Here is a 19,046-nt window from a genome sequence, read left to right as displayed (position 1 = left end):
AACAACAGTAAAAAGACAGTGAAAATAACAGTAGCGAGGCTATAACAGTAGAGAGGCTACATACAGTAGGGAAGCTATAGACAGGCACCGGTTAGTCGGGCTAATTGAGGTAGTATGTACATGTAGATATGGTTAAAGTGACTATGCATATATGACGAACAGAGAGTAGCAATAGCGTAAAAGAGGGGTTGGAGGGTGGCTGGACACAATGCAGATAGTCGTGGGTAGCCAATGTGCGGGGGCACCAGTTAGTCAGACTAATTGAGGTAGTATGTATGTACATGAATGTATAGTTAAAGTGACTATGTAGATATGATACACAGTTCATAATACGAGGCATGTCTTACTAGCTTCAAAGTAGCCTATTGACAAAATCCCGCCATAGAAACGTGGAGGCAATTATTTTCTATTGTTTTTCAAATGAACTCTTTCATTGCCACCAGCCAAAGCCAGTATCCTAGTCATAATAGCAACCCGTGATAGTTGTTGCATCTTAAGGTTGCATCTAAATTCCTAATGGATTTATTCCATCTCTGTCCATGAAAACCGTTCGCATGTGTAGCGCACATTTTAGAATGGTGTTTTCCCTCAAATTTGATCAACGTTTTAAGCTAAACGTTCTGATCTGTTCCATCAGCCTCATTAATTGATATGGCGTATAGCCTAACTCTACTACACTACTTTGATACGCATCGTGGGGATTAAGAAGTGAGTATACCCAATGCCCATCAAAAGAGTGGCTATAAGGTGTATAACTGTGTATACCTTCCATCACACCACTGCTTACAGTTACAAGAGAGATGAGCAGTACCTTTGACATTATAAACAGAATTCAAAATATTAGAAAATGCATTACTTTTTTTATAACTGCCCTGTGTGTGCATACTTTTCTCTGAAAACTCTAAGCCTCTACCTGAAGAGAGCGACAAAGCCAGAGGTACTGTGGTAGTCCTAGTGTAGTAGTTTATCAAGTACTGTGGAAGTACTAGTAGTAGTAGTAGTAGTTTACCAGGTACTGTGGTAGTCCTAGTAGTAGTTTATCAGGTACAGTGGTAGTACTAGTAGTAGTAGTTGTTTACCAGGTACTGTGATAGTACTAGTAGTATTTTATCAGGTACTGTGGTAGTACTAGTGGTAGTAGTAGTTTACCAGGTACTGTGGTAGTACAAGTACTGTAGTAGTTTACCAAGTACTGTGGTAGTAGTAGTAGTAGTAGTAGTAGTTTACCAGGTACTGTGGTAGTACTAGTAGTACTACTAGTATTAGTTTAACAGGTACTGTGGTAGTACTAGTAGTACTAGTAATAGTAGTTTACCAGGTACTGTGGCAGTACTACTACTAGTAGTACAGCATGTACTGTGGTAGTACTAGTGGTACTAGTAGTAGTAGTTTAACAGGTACTGTGGTAGTACTACTAGTAGTAGTAGTTTACAGGTACTGTGGTAGTACAAGTACTGTAGTAGTTTACCAAGTACTGTGGTAGTACTAGTAGTACTAGTAGTAGTAGTTTAACAGGTACTGTGGTAGTACTACTAGTAGTAGTAGTTTACAGGTACTGTGATAGTACAAGTACTGTAGTAGTTTACCAAGTACTGTGGTAGTACTAGTAGTAGTAGTAGTAGTTTAACAGGTACTGTGGTAGTACTAGTAGTACTACTAGTAGTAGTTTAACAGGTACTGTGGTAGTACTAGTAGTAGTAGTTTACCAGGTACTGTGGTAGTACTAGTAGTACTAGTAATAGTAGTTTACCAGGTACTGTGGTAGTACTACTAGTAGTAGTAGTTTAACAGGTACTGTGGTAGTACTACTAGTAGTAGTAGTTTACAGGTACTGTGGTAGTACAAGTACTGTAGTAGTTTACCAAGTACTGTGGTAGTACTAGTAGTACTACATTTACATTTACATTTAAGTCATTTAGCAGACGCTCTTATCCAGAGCGACTTACAAAATGGTGCATTCACCTTATGATATCCAGTGGAACAACCACTTTACAATAGTGCATCTAAATCTTTTAAGGGGGGGGGGGGGGGGGGGGTTAGAAGGATTACTTTATCCTATCCTAGGTATTCCTTAAAGAGGTGGGGTTTCAGGTGTCTCCGGAAGGTGGTGATTGACTCCGCTGTCCTGGCGTCGTGAGGGAGCTTGTTCCACCATTGGGGTGCCAGAGCAGCGAACAGTTTTGACTGGGCTGAGCGGGAACTGTGCTTCCTCAGAGGTAGGGGGGCCAGCAGGCCAGTGGTGGATGAACGCAGTGCCCTTGTTTGGGTGTAGGGCCTGATCAGAGCCTGAAGGTATGGAGGTGCCGTTCCCTTCACAGCTCCGTAGGCAATCACCATGGTCTTGTAGCGGATGCGAGCTTCAACTGGAAGCCAGTGGAGAGAGCGGAGGAGCGGGGTGACGTGAGAGAACTTGGGAAGGTTGAACACCAGACGGGCTGCGGCGTTCTGGATGAGTTGTAGGGGTTTAATGGCACAGGCAGGGAGCCCAGCCAACAGCGAGTTGCAGTAATCCAGACGGGAGATGACAAGTGCCTGGATTAGGACCTGCGCCGCTTCCTGTGTGAGGCAGGGTCGTACTCTGCGAATGTTGTAGAGCATGAACCTACAGGATCGGGTCACCGCCTTGATGTTAGTGGAGAACGACAGGGTGTTGTCCAGGATCACGCCAAGGTTCTTAGCACTCTGGGAGGAGGACACAAGGGAGTTGTCAACCGTGATGGCGAGATCATGGAACGGGCAGTCCTTCCCCGGGAGGAAGAGCAGCTCCGTCTTGCCGAGGTTCAGCTTGAGCTGGTGATCCGTCATCCACACTGATATGTCTGACAGACATGCAGAGATGCGATTCGCCGCCTGGTTATCAGAAGGGGGAAAGGAGAAGATGAATTGTAGTACTACTAGTAGTAGTAGTTTAACAGGTACTGTGGTAGTACTACTAGTAGTAGTAGTTTACAGGTACTGTGATAGTACAAGTACTGTAGTAGTTTACCAAGTACTGTGGTAGTACTAGTAGTAGTAGTAGTAGTTTAACAGGTACTGTGGTAGTACTAGTAGTACTACTAGTAGTAGTTTAACAGGTACTGTGGTAGTACTAGTAGTAGTAGTTTACCAGGTACTGTGGTAGTACTAGTAGTACTAGTAATAGTAGTTTACCAGGTACTGTGGCAGTACTACTACTAGTAGTATAGCATGTACTGTGGTAGTACTAGTGGTACTAGTAGTAGTAGTTTAACAGGTACTGTGGTAGTACTACTAGTAGTAGTAGTTTACAGGTACTGTGGTAGTACAAGTACTGTAGTAGTTTACCAAGTACTGTGGTAGTACTAGTAGTACTAGTAGTAGTAGTTTAACAGGTACTGTGGTAGTACTACTAGTAGTAGTAGTTTACAGGTACTGTGATAGTACAAGTACTGTAGTAGTTTACCAAGTACTGTGGTAGTACTAGTAGTAGTTTAACAGGTACTGTGGTAGTATGAGTAGTAGTTTACCAGGTACTGTGGTAGCACTACTAGTAGTAGTTTACCAGGTACTGTGGTAGTACTAGTAGTACTAGTAGTAGTAGTTTAACAGGTACTGTGGTAGTACTAGTAGTTGTTTACCAGGTACTGTGGTAGAACTAGTAGTAGTAGTTTACCAGATACTGAGGTAGTACTAGTAGTACTAGTAGTAGTAGTTTACCATGTACTGTGGTAGTACTAGTAGTAGTATAGCAGGTACTGTGGTAGTACTAGTAGTACTAGTGGTAGTAGTTTACCAGGTACTGTGGTAGAACTAGTAGTAGTAGTTTACCAGGTACTGTGGTAGTACTAGTAGTAGTAGTTTAACAGGTACTGTGGTAGTACTAGTAGTAGTTTACCAGGTACTGTGGTAGAACTAGTAGTAGTAGTTTACCAGATACTGAGGTAGTACTAGTAGTACTAGTAGTAGTAGTTTACCATGTACTGTGGTAGTACTAGTAGTAGTATAGCAGGTACTGTGGTAGTACTAGTAGTACTAGTGGTAGTAGTTTACCAGGTACTGTGGTAGAACTAGTAGTAGTAGTTTACCAGGTACTGTGGTAGTACTAGTAGTAGTAGTTTAACAGGTACTGTGGTAGTACTAGTAGTAGTTTACCAGGTACTGTGGTAGAACTAGTACTAGTACTAGTAGTTTACTAGGTACTGTGGTAGAACTAGTAGTAATAGTTTACCAGGTACTGCGTAGTACTAGTAGTACTAGTAGTTTACCAGGTTCTGTGGTAGTACTAGTAGTAGTAGTTTACCAGGTACTGTGGTAGTACTAGTAGTAGTTTACCAGGTACTGTGGTAGAACTAGTAGTAGTAGTTTACCAGGTACTGAGGTAGTACTAGTAGTACTAGTAGTAGTAGTTTACCATGTACTGTGGTAGTACTAGTAGTAGTATAGCAGGTACTGTGGTAGTACTAGTAGTACTAGTGGTAGTAGTTTACCAGGTACTGTGGTAGAACTAGTAGTAGTAGTTTACCAGGTACTGTGGTAGTACTAGTAGTACTAGTAGTAGTAGTTTAACAGGTACTGTGGTAGTACTAGTAGTAGTTTAACAGGTACTGTGGTAGACCTAGTACTAGTACTAGTAGTTTACCAGGTACTGTGGTAGTACTAGTAGTAGTTTACCAGGTACTGTGGTAGAACTAGTAGTAATAGTTTACCAGGTACTGTGGTAGAACTAGTACTAGTACTAGTAGTTTACTAGGTACTGTGGTAGAACTAGTAGTAATAGTTTACCAGGTACTGCGTAGTACTAGTAGTACTAGTAGTTTACCAGGTTCTGTGGTAGTACTAGTAGTAGTAGTTTACCAGGTACTGTGGTAGTACTAGTAGTAGTTTACCAGGTACTGTGGTAGAACTAGTAGTAGTAGTTTACCAGGTACTGAGGTAGTACTAGTAGTACTAGTAGTAGTAGTTTACCATGTACTGTGGTAGTACTAGTAGTAGTATAGCAGGTACTGTGGTAGTACTAGTAGTACTAGTGGTAGTAGTTTACCAGGTACTGTGGTAGAACTAGTAGTAGTAGTTTACCAGGTACTGTGGTAGTACTAGTAGTACTAGTAGTAGTAGTTTAACAGGTACTGTGGTAGTACTAGTAGTAGTTTAACAGGTACTGTGGTAGACCTAGTACTAGTACTAGTAGTTTACCAGGTACTGTGGTAGTACTAGTAGTAGTTTACCAGGTACTGTGGTAGAACTAGTAGTAATAGTTTACCAGGTACTGTGTAGTACTAGTAGTACTAGTAGTAGTAGTTTACCAGGTACTGTGGTAGTACTAGTAGTAGTTTACCAGGTACTGTGATAGCACTAGTGGTAGTAGTAGTTTACCAGTTACTGTGGTAGAATTACTACTAGTAGTAGTAGTAGTAGTAGTTTACCAGTTACTGTGGTAGATTTACTAGTAGTAGTAGTTTACCAGGGACTGTGGTAGTACTAGTAATAGCAGTAGTAGTAGTTTACCAGGTACTGTGGTAGTACTAGTAATAGCAGTAGTAGTAGTTTACTAGGTACTGTGGTAGTACTAGTAGTAGTAGTAGTAGTTTACCAGTTACTGTGGTAGAATTACTAGTAGTGGTAGTTTACCAGGGACTGTGGTAGTACTAGTAATAGCAGTAGTAGTAGTTTACCAGGTACTGTGGTAGTACTACTGCAGTAGTTTACCAGGTACTGTGGTAGTACTACTACAGTAGTTTACCAGGTACTGTGGTAGTACTACTGCAGTAGTTTACCAGGTACTGTTGTAGTACAAGTAGTGGTAGGATTTACCAGTACCCAAAACCATTATGTGGTTTTATAGTATACTGTTGGTATAACGATGGCAAACAACCAATAACACGGGGGACCAAATATTTCCCCCGTAGTTTTCTGTGCTTCTTCTAACAGAGAGAAATGCTGCCATTGCCAAAATGATTTGGAAACGATTCCAACACACTCTCTCATTAGAGCTAGTATCCAAGGGGACGCTGGTCGTGTTACATAATAATGTGGGGTTGAGGGACTGACTGTGGCTGGAATTTTCCCCCATTCCATAAGTTTCTCTTTAACCACTGTTATTTATACCTCAGCATCAGCACAGCATGGGGAATGGTTGTCTGTCTGTGTAGATTCATGTAGAAATTCAAGTCTTTGTTGTTCAGCACAGGGAGCTTCAGAGAACTCATTTGCATGTAAAGTATATTAGGCTATGTTGAAGTTGTATGCGTTATGCTTTTGGATGTAAACTCTTTTGCAAATCATGTCAAATGCTCTCTTTAGTTATGCTTGACTGTTGCAATGGAACCAATAGAAAAGTCCCAAAGTGCAAACAACAGGGGCGGACTGGGACAATAATTCGGCCATGGAATTTTACCCACACTAGCCCATATCACTGTGCGAGAGGCCAACTCAGCCCCGTACATACCCTACTTAGACACAGGCAATAGTGCTGACACCACTCTACAGTAACTGTTCCTCTGTCTGGCGATACAAATCACCCCTATAACTGATCCTCTGTCTGGAGATACAACTCACCCCTATAACTGATCCTCTGTCTGGAGATACAACTCACCACTATAACTGTTCCTCTGTCTGGCGATACAACTCACCACTATAACTGTTCCTCTGTCTGGCGATACAACTCACCACTATAACTGTTCCTCTGTCTGGCGATACAACTCACCACTATAACTGTTCCTCTGTCTGGCGATACAACTCACCACTATAACTGTTCCTCTGGAGATACAACTCACCACTATAACTGTTCCTCTGGAGATACAACTCACCACTATAACTGTTCCTCTGTCTGGAGATACAACTCACCACTATAACTGTTCCTCTGTCTGGCGATACAACTCACCACTATAACTGTTCCTCTGGAGATACAACTCACCACTATAACTGTTCCTCTGTCTGGAGATACAACTCACCACTATAACTGTTCCTCTGTCTGGAGATACAACTCACCACTATAACTGTTCCTCTGTCTGGAGATACAACTCACCACTATAACTGTTCCTCTGGAGATACAACTCACCACTATAACTGTTCCTCTGGAGATACAACTCACCACTATAACTGTTCCTCTGGAGATACAACTCACCACTATAACTGTTCCTCTGGAGATACAACTCACCTCTATAATAGTTCCTCTGACTGGAGATACAACTCACCTCTATAATAGTTCCTCTGACTGGAGATACAACTCACCAATATAACTGTTCCTCTGGAGATACAACTCACCACTATAACTGTTCCTCTGTCTGGAGATACAACTCACCACTATAACTGTTCCTCTGGAGATACAACTCACCACTATAACTGTTCCTCTGGAGATACAACTCACCACTATAACTGTTCCTCTGTCTGGAGATACAACTCACCACTATAACTGTTCCTCTGGAGATACAACTCACCACTATAACTGTTCCTCTGGAGATACAACTCACCACTATAACTGTTCCTCTGTCTGGAGATACAACTCACCACTATAACTGTTCCTCTGGAGATACAACTCACCACTATAACTGTTCCTCTGTCTGGAGATACAACTCACCACTATAACTTTTCCTCTGGAGATACAACTCACCACTATAACTGTTCCTCTGGAGATACAACTCACCACTATAACTGTTCCTCTGTCTGGAGATACAACTCACCACTATAACTGTTCCTCTGGAGATACAACTCACCACTATAACTGTTCCTTTGTCTGGAGATACAACTCACCACTATAACTGTTCCCCTGGAGATACAACTCACCACTATAACTGTTCCTCTGTCTGGAGATACAACTCACCACTATAACTGTTCCTCTGGAGATACAACTCACCACTATAACTGTTCCTCTGGAGATACAACTCACCACTATAAATGTTCCTCTGGAGGTACAATTCACCACTATAACTGTTCCTCTGTCTGGAGATACAACTCACCACTATAACTGTTCCTCTGGAGATACAACTCACCACTATAACTGTTCCTTTGTCTGGAGATACAACTCACCACTATAACTGTTCCCCTGGAGATACAACTCACCACTATAACTGTTCCTCTGTCTGGAGATACAACTCACCACTATAACTGTTCCTCTGGAGATACAACTCACCACTATAACTGTTCCTCTGGAGATACAACTCACCACTATAAATGTTCCTCTGGAGATACAATTCACCACTATAACTGTTCCTCTGTCTGGAGATACAACTCACCACTATAACTGTTCCTCTGGAGATACAACTCACCACTATAACTGTTCCTCTGGAGATACAACTCACCACTATAACTGTTCCTCTGTCTGGAGATACAACTCACCACTATAACTGTTCCTCTGTCTGGAGATTAGCCAGCTAATCTTTATATTTAAAACAGTTGAACTGTTATGAATACACCCTCCTCTCCGTCGCCAACTGTTTGAACAACATGGCTTGTTCATTTTGTTTAAATGTTGAAATCAAGTGGCCTACCTGCATAAGAAGATACTTATTTCTCAGAATGAGCGCGAGTTGCCAATTCCTTATACATATGTATATTTTTATGCTCATTGCACATTTATAAATCACAGACTAGACCGCTAGCACATAAATGCTGCTAGCGGTACATGGTACCGCAATGCCGGGCGTGACAAAGACGGAGCATGAATTTTCCGCAATCATGTTCATTGATACTCCCGTCTGAGTAGGGTCTGCTCTGTTCTACATTTTGGGAGTCGAGACATAAAAAGGGTATCGTTACAAATGTTAAGTTCTCTTAATACAGTAAAATAATGTTTCAATGTGTTTCGGTGTCCATATGACATGATTACGTCGGACCAAACCTCAACTGTAAATAGCGATTTGAAACTGCTTGTTGTCAATGAGGAAGAAGTGATCTTTCACCTCTTTGTAGTTGTGAGTGGCAGGAAGAGGGGCTTGGTGTCTGTGGAGTGGGAAGGTGCACAGTGCACACAGCATAGAAGGAGGAGGGGCTTGGTGTCTGTGGAGTGGGAAGGTGCACAGTGCACACAGCATAGGAGGAGGAGGGGCTTGGTGTCTGTGGAGTGGGAAGGTGCACAGTGCACACAGCATAGGAGGAGGAGGGGCTTAGTGTCTGTGGAGTGGGAAGGTGCACAGTGCACACAGCATAGGAGGAGGAGGGGCTTGGTGTCTGTGGAGTGGGAAGGTGCACAGTGCACACAGCATAGGAGGAGGAGGGGCTTGGTGTCTGTGGAGTGGGAAGGTGCACAGTGCACACAGCATAGGAGGAGGAGGGGCTTGGTGTCTGTGGAGTGGGAAGGTGCACAGTGCACACAGCATAGAAGGAGGAGGGGCTTGGTGTCTGTGGAGTGGGAAGGTGCACAGTGCACACAGCATAGGAGGAGGAGGGGCTTGGTGTCTGTGGAGTGGGAAGGTGCACAGTGCACACAGCATAGGAGGAGGAGGGGCTTGGTGTCTGTGGAGTGGGAAGGTGCACAGTGCACACAGCATAGGAGGAGGGGCTTGGTGTCTGTGGAGTGGGAAGGAGACGAGACCAAAAAGACACAAACGCTCAAAAACGGAACAAAAATAAAAACCTTGATTCTTGCAATACAGGCATTTGGAACATTGCTAAAAAGTGAATTCAAATTAATCGAATTAATTTGATATATTGCCCAGCCCTAGGCCTATGCCCTCACAATAGCTGGTGTGCATTTTGCGTGCACGCCGCTCAATATCTCAAAGCCATATCAAATATATATTATACCTACAGAATGCTGAGACCCTCCTCTCCTCGACAGGGACAAGGGGACGAAGCTTCCAAAGCTGTGTTTTTTACACAATTGCATTTTGAAATGTTATACAATGAGAACACATTTTTCCCTTGAGCGCATGGGTGGAGAGGAGAGTGGCTCACTCATCACAGCAGCAGGCCCCAGCGAGGGCACAGGCACAGGGGCAGGGCAGACACTTTAATTTCAGGAATCATGAGGATGATGCACTTCACTTGTTTGTAGGCACCATTTCCATTGATTTACAATCTAACTGATGACAGAGTGAGAGTCAGAGCAGGACTCTTTGCTTGTTCAGCATATGACTTTGAATGTGAGTTTGCGTGACCTCGAAAACCAGGCCGGCATTGCCCACTGATCAGCTAAAGGATCATTATAGACTAGAATAACAGAGAAATTAACAGGCCAATGGGCCACTGGCCATGTCATATTTTCATTGTTTTAAACATTTTTTTTTTTACATTTTTTTTTTTGTATGTCAATTTTGACCAACCCACCCAACAAAAAATGGTCCAGCCCATCTGGCATTTGCCAGAATTGCCAGATGTCCAATCCGCATCTGCAAACAACGCCCATTTTTCAGGGACCATGAACAACATGCAATTGCACCAGATTTAGCTAGATAGTGCATATATTTTTTCAAATCTCTAGTCCCTGATTTGAGTGGGACTCGTCAGGTAGCATAGTGGTTAGAGCCTTGGGATAGTAACAAAAAGGTTGCTAGATCAAATCCCAGAGCTGACTAGGTAAATATCTGTCATTCTACTTTTGAACAAGGCACTGTTCCTAGGCTGTCATTGTAAATAAAAATGTTATAGTTAAATATATAAAAAAAAAAATAACCCAGGTTGGATGTGCTGTGTACTGACCATACCTTGGTTAACAACCCTAGCCTACAAGACTAACCTGTGCCTCAATTGACATAGCATAGCATAGCACCGTGCTGTGAAGCAAATCCCACCTCTCAATCCCCCGATTGGATTATCCCACCTTTGTTAAAAATAAACACAGCACCAGTTCCGCTAGCATCCACTAGCCTGAAAGGACCATCAACTAAATGGCAGGAATTGAATTGCCAGTACATCAACATTTATTTGAAATCACTGGCTTTCTTAGCTCTAAATAGTTTTCTAGGTTTGCAAAACTTGCTGTTGCAGATGGTTTGGTATCATGCTATATTGCGTCGTTAGTGTGATTTGGGGTTTGGGCATCTCCGGCTGCATAGCATCAAGTGGTGTGCGAGAGCGGAGCATAATTAATCAGCAAACTTCCAACCTGGCAACCTTCTCCTTCAAATCACTTCCATCAGCGGGTATGATACTTGTGGAATTTTGATCCAATTGGACATCATACAAGCCATTTAGGTTAATCGAAACGGCACTTAATATTTCTGAAAACGTTTGAGAAAAAAATTAACTTTCCCCGACCGTTAGCCTATGCATGATGAAGATTGGGGAAAGGAATCAAATTGCAGATATTTAGGCGCCCCGAAGTCAAACTAACAATTATAGCCTGTCATCGAATGGGAATAAAGCAGTGAAAATGGCAACTGTTGCTTTTGAGGGAACTTCGCTCATGAACATGTTTGTACAAAACTGTTGGGTTGTTGGCACACAGCGAATCATCAGTCACCGCGGAGAGGAAGAATTCATTGAAGTCCGGACCGAATTGTCGGACAGGAGCGTTCTCTATTTGCACAGAACGGACCGCGATCTTGGAAGCCTTCTAAAGAGACTCATGGATGCTTTCCCAGAGGATATAGCAACTCCTACACGGTCAGCGCTCCTAGATGGTAGGTAGCCCGTTATAAATACATGACCCATGATAAACAACTCACAGAATCAGAACTACATTATTCTATGACCTATGTGGATGAAAAGTTGAATAGATCATTTCATGTGGAGATAAGCCTAAAATGTACAGGCCCACAATAATAATTCAAAGTACAGCCTACATTGTACAGCCTACATTGACCTTCATGTGAAAGTGTACAAACCTCGTTTATATAAAAACATCAAGATGACATGTCGTTCTTACATGGACAAAATCTTGCAAAGACATTAAAAATGCATAATTGAAAGCCTATACCAATTGTAAACATATAGTCTACAGTATAAATACGGTATTTAAAATAACTTGACTGTATTTATATTCTGATATACTTTAAAATATGACTTGTACTGAAATAGTTCCTGTCTATGTTTTTCTCCACCAGGACTTGTGCGAATAAGAGATGCTGCAGAGGCCAATGATATTGAGATTCGATTGCAGGAGGTGGAAAAACTACTCAGGAGGGTCTTCACCTTGCCAATTAAGGTAGAGTGGCCTATAGTTATTTACATCTAGAAATGCATATCAATATACAGTTATCCTCTTACATCTAGACGTTCCGCTAGCGGAACACCTGCTCCAATATCCAATGATAGGCGTGGCGCGAATTACAAATTCCTCAAAAATACAAAAACTTCAATTTTTCAAACATATGACTATTTTACAGCATTTTAAAGACAAGACTCTCCTTTATCTAACCACACTGTCCGATTTCAAAAAGGCTTTACAGCGAAAGCAAAACATTACATTATGTCAGTAGAGTACCCAGCCAGAAATAATCAGACACCCATTTTTCAAGCTAGCATATAATGTCACAAAAAACTAAACCACAGCTAAATGCAGCACTAACCTTTGATGATCTTCATCAGATGACACACCTAGGACATTATGTTATACAATACATGCATGTTTTGTTCAATCAAGTTCATATTTATATCAAAAAACAGCTTTTTACATTAGCATGTGACGTTCAGAACTAGCATACCCCCGCAAACCTCCGGTGAATTTACTAAATTACTCACGATAAACGTTCACAAAAAACATAACAATTATTTTAAGAATTATAGATACAGAACTCCTTTGTGCAATCGAGGTGTCCGATTTTAAAATAGCTTTTCGGTGAAAGCACATTTTGCAATATTCTGAGTAGATAGCCCAGCCATCACGGCTAGCTATTTAGACACCCACCAAGTTTAGCCCTGACCAAACTCCGATTTACTATTAGAAAAGTTTGATTACCTTTGGTGTTCTTCGTCAGAATGCACTCCCAGGACTGCTACTTCAATAACAAATGTTGGTTTGGTTCAAAATAATCCATTGTTATATCCAAATAGCGGCGTTTTGTTCGTGCGTTCAAGACACTATCCGAAGTGTAAATAAGGGTCATGAGCATGGCGCATTTCGTGACAAAAGAATTCGAAATATTCCATTACCGTACTTCGAAGCATGTCAACCGCTGTTTAAAATAAATTTTTATGCCATTTTTCTCGTAAAAAAGCGATAATATTCCGACCGGGAATCTGCGTTTAGGTAAAAAGACGAAAGAAAATAAAGCATGGGGTCGACTCGGGCACGCTCCTGAGTCTCACAGTACTGTGAGCAGCCACTATCCAAACGCGCTACTTTTTTTCAGCCAGAGCCTGCAAAGCCACGATTCAGCTTTTTGCCGCCTTCTGAGAGCCCATGGGAGCCGTAGGAAGTGTCACGTAACAGCAGAGATCCCCTGTATTGGACGGAGATAATCAAGAAGGGCAAGAAATTGTTAGACAGGGCACTTCCTGCATGGAATCTTCTCAGGTTTTGGCCTGCCAAATGAGTTCTGTTATACTCACAGACACCATTCAAACAGTTTTAGGAACTTTGGAGTGTTTTCTATCCAAAGCTAATAATTATATGCATATTCTAGTTTCTGGGCAGGAGTAATAATCAGATTAAATCGGGTACGTTTTTTTATCCGGCCGTGAAAATACTGCCCCCTAGCCATAACAGGTTATGTCTCTTCATAATAACAATCTGGGTATTTCAACAGGCCACTAGTTGACGTGGTATTAAATAATACAGTGTCGACTCAAAATGACAATTTATGTGTCTCCTTCAAGATTGTTGGAAAAGCATTCCAGGTGAAGCTGGTTGAGAGAATGCCAAGAGTGTGCAAAGCTGTTATCAAGGCAAAGGGTGGCTACTTTGAAGAATCTCAAATCTCAATATATATTTTGATTTATTTAACACTGTTTTGGTTACTACATGATTCTGTATGTGTTATTTCATAGTTTTGATGTCTTCACCATTATTCTACAATGTAGAAAATAGTAAAAATAAAGAATGAGTAGGTGTGTCCACAATTTTGACTGGTACTGTATCTTATACTTATCCCTTCTGATGTTGAATAATATTGCTTATGAAGTCATTTATTTCTGAGCCTTGAAAGGGTCACCCAATGTACTTGGGCTGTATTCCCTGAAAATGTTTCCCCTAGACAGGGTGAAGTCGGGGTGATTCCTTACATCCTTTCTCCTCGACCTCCTCAAAACTTCAGAGAGAAGCGAGGAGAGCATTGGAGATTTTCTCCTGGGTTATTTTCTTCCAACACTTTCCTCCTTTCCTTAGAGAAGGTGGCGAGGAGAGAGGAAACAAGCAATCGAGGAAAATACTTTTGAGATTCACCCAAGGTTGTTGTGTTCCACTCTCATCTTCAACCTTTTCGTCCACAGTATTCACGGTCAGAAGCAGTGCTTACGTTCTTTGAGCAATCTCCGCTGGACCTGATGATAAGAGAAAACAACATCAACAATATGGAGCCATACTACCAGAGTCCAGTAACAATATCAGGTCTGAATGTATCTAGCAATTTATTTAATGAACATGTTTCACTGTAAACAAGTGTCTGATTTATTGTTTAGCTAATTTCCCAGTCCACATTCCAGTTTCTGGAGGGCAAACGAATGTGCTGCCCAATTAAAGCAACATCAAGTGCACTGAGCAAAAATATAAATGCAACATGCAACAATTTCAAAGATTTTACTGAGTTAAAGTTCAAAAAAGGAAATCAGTCAATTAAAAGAAATGCATTAGGCCATAATCTATGGATTTCACATGACTGGGCAGGGTTGCAGTCATAGGTGTGCCTTGGAGGGCATAGGCCCACCCACTTGGCAGCCAGGCCCAGCCAATCAGAATGAGTTTTTAACCACAAATAGGCTTTATTACAGACAGAAATACTTCTCAGCACCCCTCCTTAGACGATCCCGCTGGTGAAGAAGTCGGATGTGGAGGTCCTGAGCTGGCGTGGTAACACGTAGTCTGCGGTTGTGAAGCCGGTTGGATGTACTGCCAAATTCTCTAAAACAACGTTGGAGAAGGCTTATGGTAGAGAAATGAACATTAAATTATCCGGCAACAGCTCTGGTGGACATTCCTGCAGTCAGAATTCCAATTGCACGCTCAGTCAAAACGTGAGACGTGGCATTGTGTTGTGTGAAAAACAGTACATTTTAAAAGTGGCCTTTTATTGTCCCCAGTACAAGGTGCACCTGTGTAATGATCATGCTGTTTAATCAGCTTCTTGATATGTGACACCTGTCAGGTGGATGGATTGTCTTGGCAAAGGAAAAATGCTCACTTAACAAGGATGTAAACAAATTTGTGCCCAAAATTTGAGAGAAACAAGCTTTTTCTGCATATGGAACATTTCTGGGGACTTTTATTTTTTTTTGCTCATGAAACACGGGACCAACACTTTACATCTTGCATTTTATATTTTTGTTCAGTGTAGTTTAATTGACAACATACTATGGGGAGTTGCACTCTTGCGACTTCAGTTGAAAGATCTACAGTCAAGCTTGACAAGGCCAATGAAATCCATGTCTATCTGGAAGCCCCGCCTTGCACAGGTATTCTGTTAATATATTCTATTAATATTCTTCAATTATTCCATTATTCACCTAGGTGTGAATGGGAACGATACACGCTACTGAAAACAAACAACTGGAAAATGAGACTTTCTTATGTTGCGCCAAACTAAACTCTACCATAGTGGTAGAGCGTACTCACCCCCTGGACATTGTGTGCGGAAGGTTGTACTTGTACCTAATCACAAACAATTAGTTATTCTTCAATTTGCTGGTGCAATGTGTAAAATGGCTAAGAAAACAACTGAAACGGTTATGGCTAAGCCAGGTTCGGGGTTGAAATCAGGTTCCCAGGTCATACAGTTATAACATTTTTCTGAAAGGTCTTGGTTTGGAACACGCTGAGGTGACACTCGCACGTACTGCGTACAAACTCTGTGGAAAGACGTGCAGCATTCTTGAGGAAGCTTGGAATTACCGATGGCTACTTTCCTATCCTGGATGCAGGTACCTCATCTGGGACCTGAAGAGCAGGATACGGAGAGGGATTAAGTGGTCGGAGAAAATGTCTTGTCTGCGTGGGGTATGTGGTGGCTGCCTGCGCCCAACCTGGCTTCTGTGCACTCTGTCGTCTGCTTGCCTCTCTTGCCAGACTTGTTGATGAGGGGTCCGGTCCCACCTCCGTGATCTGGTCCTACATGATCTTTCGAGATCGGGCTAGCTAAACTAGCGCTGCATAGCGTGCTAGCCAGGTTGGCTAACTCGCCAAGGCGAGCTAGCTATTACTAGCTATTCTTGCGTCCCCACGGTCAAGTTTTTTTTGTAGCTCTCATTTAGCATTAAGTCACTTGGTTATTCTGAACCGACCGTGCTATTGGCTAGCATGCTTAAGGGAGTGAAGGAAACTGGGTTTGCGTGATTCTCCGATGAAGAAGCAGCCCCCCGAGCACTTGGATGGGCTAACCCCCGGAGCGAGGGGCATTGGCACGGGTCTGAGTGACTCGTGCACCCATCTGCAAAAACATTACTGTGACAACACCTGGGTCTTGTTCAGTAGGCACAAAACAGAAGAGAACCTTTCGAAACGAAGGAGGTGCCACAGGAAATGCTACAACAAAGATTTTAGTTTTGTTTGTTGCAAAGCGCTTCGCTGCGGTGTACCCTACTGAACATGACCCCAGTATTGTACATTATCAGAATATTTTCAAACATATTATGCATATTTTGCTTTACAGATATCATGAGGTGCAATGGATTTTGTCTGGCTAACACAGAGACCATTTTCTATGACTACAGTGCACCACAGGATAGACACAGAGCCCTGTCAGTGTCCACATGTACAGAGTCTGCAGGTTTTGGGTGAGTTTATCATCCTTTCCTTCATCATTCAACTTACTAATTTTATTTCATACTGTGTGTGTAAATCACGCTGAAAATTTCCCTAGTGGACAGTCATGTTTATTGTATCTTGTATCTCATGCTACTATCCATTGTTATGACATACAGTCTTGGTTGTGGTTTAGAAAATTATGATGCATATATTATGTTCTTTTTAAAGAGTTAGTTCACTCAAAATAAAGTGTCCCTCTTTTTTTTGACTCAATTCGTTTAGACAGTTGCCCTATGAGCAAAAGACTTTGAAAATACACATTTTTGGTTGAAAAGGTAATCTTTTTGGTTTTTAACGTCTTCAGCTCACTGGGTCATTATTTAGCTAATAACGTCCAGCATTTCCTGGTTAGCATTTTCAGAGCATGTAGCAATGCTAATAGAAATGGATGGACTCAGGTAGCGGTACATTCAAAAGCATGGGGAAAGAGCATCCACTTTCAAGATAACAGATCCTTTTCCCTCGCTCCACATGTCTTTCCCCATGCTTATGAGTACACCGATAGCGGGGTCTATGCGTTTCCATTAACATTGTTTTGCTTCAAATATTCTAGCCTTGGGATGCTGGACATTTCTAAAAAAAAAAATTAAAAAAAATTTAAAAAACGGTTGAAATAACTTTACAACAGTCAGGCTGTGGTGGGTTCATCCAAAGTCGGAAAGAAATGTCTACATTTAAGGTGAACTTCCCCTTTAATGAAAGGCAGATTGCACTGCATTTGTCATTATCATGATTATGTGGCCAGTGACACTTTGCTTCTTTAAAGTCCAATATCTTGAAAACTTGACTGCTGACATGCAAAACATTTCGGGACTGTATCAACAGTGGACGAATGAAGAAGGAAAAAAAAAACGTAATATTGTTTTTAAGTCTATTCTTCCATTTTGTCTTCTTTACTATTTTCTGTTTCTTTGTCTCACCAGCCATCAACATGCCTGCAACTTTCTTACACTACATTTTCCAATGCCTTGTCATTGGAGTATTTTCATATTTTTCCATTGTTTTTCAGGTACGATACCCAATCTGGGTTTAAGGAGACCCTGGACCTCGTTGAGACAGCATCAACGGCTGGTAGCGCCGAAGACCAAGAAACGTCTTTCCCTAATCTGACGTACTACCAACTACTGACCTACGAGACTGATATTCTGGAATGAACGACAGTGGTGGACATATTGTTTGAGTCTGTATGGTTCTCACTTGTTTACCTACACTTTCACTGGTTCCTGTCCAAATGATGTAGGTTACAGACAGGGTTGGGGAGTAACTGATTACAGTAGTCTGTTATGTGTAATCTGATTACCCCCCCCTAAAAAACTGTACCTGTAACAAGTTACGTTACCAGCAAAAATATTGAAATCGGATTACAGATACTTTTGGAAAAACTAGATGATTACTTAGTTGGATTACTTTTAAATTCAGAAATTATGTTTGAAAAAAATACATTATGATACCTTTCTGTTTTCTCAATGACATTCAATTCAGCATAAAAAAAGATGCAAGTATAAGTTTGTTCCACCTGAGTGAGTTTGACCACAAGACCACTATGACGACTCACCAAATGTGTTTGAATCCATTTTGTCTTCTAATGCCTCTTAAGAGGAAAGTAACTAAAAGTAATCAGATTACATTAATGAGTTTGGGTAATCCAAAGGTTACGTTACTGATAACAATTTTGGACAGGTACAATACTTTTGGCCATATAGTGTAACTAGTAACTGTAACAGATTACATTTAGAAAGTAACCTACCCAACTCCTGGTTACAGACTGATGCTGCTAGACTCACTGGTCCGGTCTAAATTATGTAGGTTACAAACTGTTGCTGCTAGATTCAAATGATTTCACATTTGTGCCACGAAGATAGAGTTAAAAAATACTTGTTCTCCAAACTGATTAACCAATATACTGACTTGCCTAGTTTAAATAAAGGTTAAATAAAATAAATCAATATATTGCATTGTAATGAGAACTGGTGTCATTCTCTTCCAGGTTAAATCACTAGATTGTGTTTTCTCACATGCAGGGAAAAGGTTCGCTCAACTTATTCTAGGGTTTTCACATTCTGGAATTTGCTATGTTAAAGTTTTGTTGATAAATACGGGTTGTGGATGGGGAGATAGATCAGAGGGATGTAGCACAGAAAGTGAGTGGTGGGGCAATGTGTGGTCTGGGGGGCGGCAGCACTACCACCAGACCAGACCCCACCACATTTCCATGGATCTCTACCCCTATCGCATATCTTGTTGGAGCCCACAT

At 41.5% G+C, this 19,046-nt stretch overlaps 1 protein-coding gene across 3 annotated transcripts; it reads left to right on the top strand.

Moving 5' to 3' along the window:
- Positions 1 to 10,725: 10,725 nt before the first annotated feature.
- Positions 10,726 to 18,753, top strand: LOC106597346 (PX domain-containing protein 1). 3 transcript variants are annotated; one of them, XR_014391822.1, is made up of 6 exons: positions 10,726 to 11,516; positions 11,940 to 12,040; positions 14,266 to 14,383; positions 16,638 to 16,761; positions 17,559 to 17,645; positions 17,802 to 17,914. XR_014391822.1 is itself a non-coding variant. In XM_014188554.3 (5 exons), the coding sequence occupies exons 1-5, from the start codon at positions 11,267 to 11,269 to the stop codon at positions 17,900 to 17,902; spliced, it is 633 nt and encodes a 210-aa protein (XP_014044029.1). In that variant the 5' UTR covers positions 10,726 to 11,266; the 3' UTR covers positions 17,903 to 18,753. The 3 variants fall into 3 exon arrangements, 2 of the variants coding, with proteins under 2 accessions (XP_014044029.1, XP_014044023.1); XM_014188554.3 differs by lacking the exon at positions 17,559 to 17,645 and having other exon boundaries at positions 16,699 to 16,761; positions 17,802 to 18,753; XM_014188548.3 differs by lacking the exon at positions 17,559 to 17,645 and having other exon boundaries at positions 10,727 to 11,516; positions 17,802 to 18,753.
- The last annotated feature ends 293 nt before the right edge of the window (positions 18,754 to 19,046 follow it).

The sequence above is a fragment of the Salmo salar genome, chromosome 03, assembly GCF_965601325.2.
Source record: "Salmo salar chromosome 03, fSalSal1, whole genome shotgun sequence".
NCBI classification, from domain to species: Eukaryota; Metazoa; Chordata; class Actinopteri; order Salmoniformes; family Salmonidae; genus Salmo; species Salmo salar.
Note: the sequence above shows the minus strand (reverse complement) of the source record. Positions and strands in the feature narration are given on the sequence as shown.

Bases quoted from the DNA above. Each gene is read 5' to 3' on its own strand.
- LOC106597346 (XM_014188548.3), top strand. From the start codon at position 11,267: ATGGCAACTGTTGCTTTTGAGGGAACTTCGCTCATGAACATGTTTGTA. The intron at 11,517-11,939 runs GTAGGTAGCCCG...TTTCTCCACCAG, and splicing joins ACGGTCAGCGCTCCTAGATG to GACTTGTGCGAATAAGAGAT. The intron at 14,384-16,637 runs GTCTGAATGTAT...TTTGCTTTACAG, and splicing joins GAGTCCAGTAACAATATCAG to ATATCATGAGGTGCAATGGA.